The sequence below is a fragment of the Ascaphus truei genome, chromosome 13, assembly GCF_040206685.1.
Source record: "Ascaphus truei isolate aAscTru1 chromosome 13, aAscTru1.hap1, whole genome shotgun sequence".
NCBI classification, from domain to species: domain Eukaryota; kingdom Metazoa; phylum Chordata; class Amphibia; order Anura; family Ascaphidae; genus Ascaphus; species Ascaphus truei.
The window spans coordinates 27,147,078-27,154,577 of record NC_134495.1 but is presented as its reverse complement, the minus strand read 5'-3'; the positions used below and the strand labels follow the sequence as shown (position 1 = coordinate 27,154,577).

The window sequence follows — 7,500 nt, the reverse complement described above, 5'->3', positions numbered from 1 at the left end:
CCAGGCAGGGATTAAAGCATTTTATTCCCCCTGGCTGCAATACTGCACAGTATATATATATATACTGCATTACAATTCATGAATTTATGCCATCTGGTAGACACGCGAAGCATTGCAGCCTATTAAATCCTAATCATTATCATTTAACAGATCAGCCGCCCATCAGCCAGGCATGAACCCAGGCTGGGAAGGCAAACACAACGAGGCTTGTCAGAGGTGAGGAGCGGCGCATTCCAGGTATCTGCCAGGTACATACTGGGTATTTGCTCGAATAAAGTGTGTCGGTGCAGTAATACAGTACTGTAATTACATACTAGTAAATTAATACTGCAGTAGGTGTGCTAATCTTTACCATATACCCTAATGTGCTTATTCCAAAATACAATTACCACATACTTTGCTCTTTCCACACTTTATGTTCTTCAGGTAAGTTTATTTTACTGAATTGCTTTTGCATTTCACTGATTGAATGCTGCTTAGTGAATCTGGTCACTTTCCATTTCTGTTCGTTTCAGGTTCTTGGAGTGAATGTTACATCCCATTTCCTGATGGCGAAACTGGTTGTTCCACATATGCAGAAGGAAGGGTAAGAGACGGCACATGATAGAAGTTACTTGACACAAATATTGCATTATAATGTGTTTGAGGTTTTCATCTAAGGAAAACCCAGTAGCACCTGGCATAATACTTAAATATATATATATATATATATATATATATATATTGTACTTGTATGATGTACCAAAGAGAAATGAAATATTCCCTTCTGTTTATATTACGTGGCTTTTGTTCATGCATTTACTTTGTAGCTGAATCATACATGAGTAATACAGTACACTGTATTTTACACATACAGTATGTATTTTGACTGTGTAGTTTGTATCTAGGATATACCTATACATTAGATATCTCATTTTATTCTTCATTGTAAAACAAATACAATTTTAAACTACTATACTTTGATAGAAAGCTCATTTGTTTCTTTTTTTTGTTTGTTTTTTTATCTTTAAGCTTAGAAAAGATAAAGTATTTTAATTGAAGGCTAGCAATATAATAATAATAATTATTATTATTATTATTATTATGTTAATATAATACTAATTATTATTATTATTATTATTATATTATAAATAATAATACTAATAATAACTTTATTTCATAGAGCACTTTTCTCCCAATGGGACACAAAGTACTTCATAATTACAGTATAGTGTGCGGTACACATTACATACTGTAGGATTTTTACAGACAAAATTGTAATATATACAGTAATGATGGACAAAATAAAGGAATATCAACCATTTCCCCAGAAAATCGTGGTTTGGATCAATCAAAACATTTTGAGACTAAACAACTATTTTTTTCTTGCTCTGATGGAAATGCAGTCCTCACTGTGTGCTCTGCATAAACTTGTGAGTACAGTGAATTTGTTTTAGGAAACTTGTATCCTTACACATTCTATTAAAGAGTGTCTAGGGATAAAAGTTTCCAAAAAATATATATTTATTTGAAATTTTATTTTTTGCACATTCAATTCTAATTACATACATTTTGATTTGGCACAAAGCGCATTTGTATTTATTATACTTATGAGTAGCATGAATTTGTTGATGGAAACTTTAATCCTTAGACACATTTATGAGACAATATGAAAAAGGTTTCCTAAAACAAAGTCTATATTTGAAACATGGATTTTTTTGGCACTTCCAGTAGTAATTGCATAAATTTGAAACAAATTTCATTTGAATTATTGATTCCGTACTTTTCAGATGAGTGATTTTGTTTTCAGGAAAACTTTATTGTTACACACTCTATTATAAAATACCAATCAACATTAATCTTTAGAATTCTCATTATCAAAATGATGTCTTTAACTGTAACCACTTTATGCAACTTTCTTCTTCAGACCAAATACTGTTCACTACACTAAAGACTCGTACATTTGGACTATTCGTTCTTGGAAAGCAGAAAGCAAACTCCACAATTATCTTCATTAACTGACAAGGGATTAAGTTTACATTAAAATGTGTGAAAATGTCCTTCCATTTATCACTTGGATAACTCTTTTTCTGCTCTTCTACAGTAAGCGGAGCTTTTCTTCTAAGTACTTCTTTAGTTTTGATATTTACTGCTTTATTATAAAACTTCTCGGGGGCATAGCAGTTGCATCTTCTGAATTCTACGTGCAATAAATTGGGCATCCCCACATTCATGCTGCATTCGCGCTGCCCAGCACCCGCGGTTGATCCACGTTTTATCTGTTTAATTATAATGGTTCGGATTTAATTGGGGGTAATTCTTCGCGTATCTGCTAGGTGGCAGATATTCATGAATTGTAATGAATTATAATGTGTACACTACATGTGCTACACTGGCGACACACTTTATTCGAGCTCGGCTAGTCCCACGAATTCGGGTATACCCGGGTGTATTGAGGTTTGTGACTGTTTTCTGCCCGAGTGCATTGAGGTATTTTCCAAGCAGGGATTGAAGCATTTTATTCCCGCTGGCTGCAATACTGCACAGTATATTTATATATATACTGCATTACAATTCATGAATTTATGCCATCTGGTAGACACGCGAAGCATTGCAGCCTATTAAATCCTAATCATTATCATTTAACAGATCAGCCACCCGTCAGCCAGGCATGAACCCAGGCTGGGAAGGCAAACGCAACGGGGCTTGTCAGAGGTGAGGAGCGGCGCATTCCAGGTATCTGCCAGGTACATACTGGGTATTTGCTTGAATAAAGTGTGTCGGTGCAGTACAGTAATGTGTCGACTTGCAGGTGTTTAAAAAAACCACAGTGGTCCATTGTGAATTGACCTTGGTACTGAAGAAGTTACTGTATCAATTTAGGCTTTTCATAAATAAAACTCAATGCACAGTGTCTTTTTTACATTACTTTACAGGATTGCTCCTGTCCTGCAATGAATACACCGCATTACGTGTGCAAAAAGCCCGACAAAATTTACGCTTATTTAATATGGTCCGCAATTAGTGCAACAGATGATAAGATGGCCACAGTTGCTCAAATGTATCAAATTTTATGAAAGCCAAATTTTCTGGAAGCCAAGATGTTAAATCCACATTTCTTTCAGTGCCAAGCCCAAGGCAGAGTCTGTCCCTGCCTGGTTCGTTCTGTGCCTCCTCTTGGTTGCTGCACGGCACATTGTGCTGTACTCTGTGGACACTACAGACTCTGCCTTGGGCTTGGCACTGAAAGAAATACCAGTGACGTCATCAGCGGGCGTTCCGTGAGGCACAACAGCGTGCTACCGGCGTGTAGCAGTGGAAGGCAACAGCAGAGCAGACTGTACGCTTCCTTGGGACTGTATGTATATACACACTGTGGATTTAACATCTTGGCTTCCAGAAACGGAGTGAGTGCCCTCTACGGATCCAGAGGGGCCCCCCCCTCCACCTACCTGGTCAGATGATCGTTGGTCTCCGGTTCCTCTTCTGACAGTGGATGAAACCTGACGAGTCCAGCTGTTCCCTGTGTGGTAACTGAGCAAAGGAATGGAAGCAGGCACACGGTCTTACTAAAGGTGTATCCCACTAATATTAAGTGGACATCTGGGACATCACGACTCAATAATCAAAGACATGGATGCCAGATATTTCTGATTTAATATATTTTTAATCCACATTACACATTACTTTGGTAATATATGTTTTAAGGTATTTATTAAAAGTTAATTTTTACATTAGTTTGGTGTGCATATAAGTGAATTCTTTTAGGGTGCACATCCATTTTGTGTTTCCCTTCCCCTTTTCTGATTCACTTTTCAGTTCACAGTTTGCACCCATCTTTTTGATTACCTCACTTACATATTTGACTACATTATTCAATTGGTATGGTCCTGTGATCACTCCCTATCCCTCTGTTGTTTCTATAAGTGACATACAAATGTGTTTCAACAAGGTTCCAATGAGACATACACGCATGCGCATAAAATAAAAACAGTATGATAGAAGAGCAAGCCTAGCAAAAGTATTGATTAATAAATAATACATACAGTATAGAAATGTGATGACACGCATACAGTATGCATTTCAACAAGGTTCCAATCCGCATGAGCGGGAAAAAATATTTTATATTCGGAAGAAGATGCAACGTTATATTTTTGTAATACTGTACTTCTTTTCCCTTTAGTATCCTGTAGACAGTATGTCCTCATATTTTTTGTCTATGGCAAAGGAGCCCCGGACTACTGTATACAGTATGAACTCGTAATGTTAATCTCTGCTTCAAATATAAATCTTCAAATTACAATTACTGTGCGCACACACACAGACGTGCTGAACTGTATGGCTGTACTGTGTATTGTAGGTTGAATTGCTATTAGACTTTTAAGACAACAGCTCGCAATCGCCCACTTGAGTTTCTAGACGGTATTGCAGACAGAGCTAAAATGCGCCCAATAGATGGATTCTGGTCACGATAGAAAACCGATAGAAAACCGAGTTAATTTCTATACGGTTTGGCGTACGCCGCTTTAGAATAAAGGCTGGCGCAGCTGTAAGTAAAGAAATAGTCTTCATTGATAGAAGCTACTTGATGTACTGCAATGTTCACAAATTTGTCCACAAAATTCACAGATTTTGACAAACCTCTTTCCCCTTTTGAGTTTCATTCAGTAACATCCATTCAAAGATGGCAGAAAAACTGAAGTTTTTCGCCCACTCTTCTAAATTGTTCAATGCAGTCCGGAAGAAAACTTCAACCGTTTTTTAGAACATCCCAGAAACCAGTTGACCATTGTCTTCAAGTGCTTCAACCATCACAGACACCTTTGTGCCCACACATTTTTCTTCTTTACATTCTGTAAGCTTGTTTTTCATAGCCAAGGCTGAGGCTATTTCCATTAAAGAAACATTATCCCCTTCAATTTTTAAGTGTCATTAAACATTTTCAGTTGAGTTATTGGAAACTGGAATCATAGTTCAAATGTAGGGTCTTAAAAACATTTACCAATAACAGATGCACATGCATTTTCAGGGGAAAATATAACTTTAGAACCAGATAATCGTCAATTGATAGCTGGTAATAGTGCCAGTCAATGCATACTGCTGTGTCCGAGTAGTTGCTTGTACTCTGTTTCAACAAACAGATACAATTCTTTCAGTCTCTCCACTCAGTCGGTATAAATATAAAAATATTTGTTCAGTATATCTTCACAACCATTGCCTCCATTTCATAAGGGAGCTGATCAACTGCTGTTTGACAACATTGTGAATGACGTTTGCAGCACAACCTATAATATTTTCTTTCAATTGCTTCAACACATTGTTTTGGCCTCTCTGTTTTGATCCGCCCATTACGCTATTTGTGTTGTCTGAACCAAAGGTAATAAGTTTATCCGTTACATTATTCCGATCAGAAACTTCTTGTAAATGATTGGCAATTTATTTGTCGGTTTCTCCTGAAAAGGTCTTTAAATTCAAAGAGCTTTATTTGAGTGCCTTGGCACATCCTAAAATATTTAACTATGACAGAAACCAATTTGACATTATTATGACAGGAGATGTCTATTAATAAAGATATAAAATTGAACTCACACAAATCATCTTAACTTATTCTTCTACAATCGGAGAACACGATTTTTGTAAGTTGAGATGTGCATTGTGTAGACTTAAAGCTGTGGTTGTGAATAACTGTGAAACGCATGTGTAGCTTCTTTTGCCACTAAAATATATTCATCTTTTCCCATTTCCTGTCTATCAAAAAGACATCACTTTTTGGCTTGAGCAGGATTCATTCAGAGCTCTCTGATACTTGTTGGATTTGATGTGAGCGTTAATATTAGACCGACTGCCATGGGTAACGAAAAATCTTTCTTTAAATTTTCATTTAATTTACATTTCTTTGGTTTACTGTTGATTCTTATTCTGATTCTTATTCTTAATCCTCTTATCTTGTTCAAGACAAGTGTGGCAATGTTACAGCGACACAGCAAATCCCTCATCGGCTTGTGCCCAAATACATAAAATACTTTTTTGAAAAAAGATACATTGATGAGTCGCAGGCTCTACTGTATCTCTGGCTTACAGAAAGCAAAAAATCTACTCTTGAACAGTTCAAAGTCCTCATCTCCATGCACATCACACCACACCTGTGAGCGGTGAGCATTTAGAGTATGTGTAGTTTAATATAATGATATAGGAAACATTAAAAAAATAACATAAAAATATTCACAAAAGTGTCCATTGGGGCAACATTAACGTTTCAGGGTAATAAACCCTTTCTTCTGGCCCATTCCTACATGCATAACATGTAGTACTTCCCTCAATCAGATCAAAAAATGATCTAGCAAAAATGATCAAACAAAGTCCAATCCGGAGTTTCAAAAGAGATAGTACTGATACTTAAGTTTATTTCTAGTGCTTCAGGCAGAAGGTATCAAAAATGATGGTGCTCCGGTATTCCCCGCACGTCTAGCTTGTATGCATACAAGGGAAGTATTACATGTTATGCATGTAGGAATGGGCCGGAAGAAAGGTTTTTTTACCCTGAAACATTAATGTTGCCCCCTTTTAAACTTTTTCAATGTTTAATGTTTTAATTAGCCTTTTGGGTTACTGGACAAGCACTCAAAATTGGCACTGTCAAACCTGTACATTTGGTTACTTTAAGATAACCCTTATCTACAGTACAACAATGCTCCCAGTTAACCAAGGTCATGATAATGAGAATTGTTGCTTGCTCCAAAAATCCACCCACACCTTATTCTTTGCTAAATAAACTTTAATATACAGTCATTCAATCTTATAAAAATATTTTTTCTGAGTAAATTCAAATGTTCTCCACAAATTCAATAGGTGAACAGTTGTAGAACTTAAACAGACTAATTGCACATTAAACATATCTAATATCAACAAAATTGCTTTTGCTTATTTCCATAGTTCACTATGTTGGCTTTCTTTCCAGCCTCTACATTTCAAACAGACTCTTCTAGCACTAAAACAAGAAAGGGTTAATTTTCTGAATATTTCCCATTATTGTAGTCTGTAATTATGTCATTATAATTATATCTATATATTTTATTCTTACAACTGTCTTTTTTTTATTCATAGAGGTGGATCCATTATTATATGTACTTCTTTTGCAGCTTTCAGACCGCACCCGGTAAGTCCTACTCTTTAAACGATAGATAGATAGATAGATAGATAGATAGATAGATAGATAGATAGATAGATAGATAGATAGACAGACAGACAGACAGATAGACATACAGAGACAAATAGATAGACAGATAGATAGACAGATACTGTAGTCAGACAGACACACAAATATACTGTATGCATACCATTTTACAGGAACAGTGCTCATGCCCCAAAAACTTACAGTTTGACTTTGGGGCCCAGTGCACTAATAGAAATGAGGACTGGGATTTGAACCTGGTTACATTACTGAGAGGTATTGACACTAAGGCAACTCCTTTTTAATTATGATGAATAATATTTGTTCACTGTGCATTATTTGAACATAAT

General features: G+C 36.1%; 1 protein-coding gene across 1 annotated transcript in view; it reads left to right on the top strand.

Moving 5' to 3' along the window:
* LOC142465086 (dehydrogenase/reductase SDR family member 4-like) overlaps nt 1–7,500 on the top strand; it is a 39,091-nt gene that overhangs the window by 23,658 nt on the left and 7,933 nt on the right. Inside the window, exons 4-5 of the mRNA XM_075568994.1 lie at nt 516–586; nt 7,084–7,135. Coding sequence (XP_075425109.1) covers nt 516–586; nt 7,084–7,135 — 123 coding nt within the window. The remainder of the gene's footprint in view (nt 1–515; nt 587–7,083; nt 7,136–7,500) is intronic.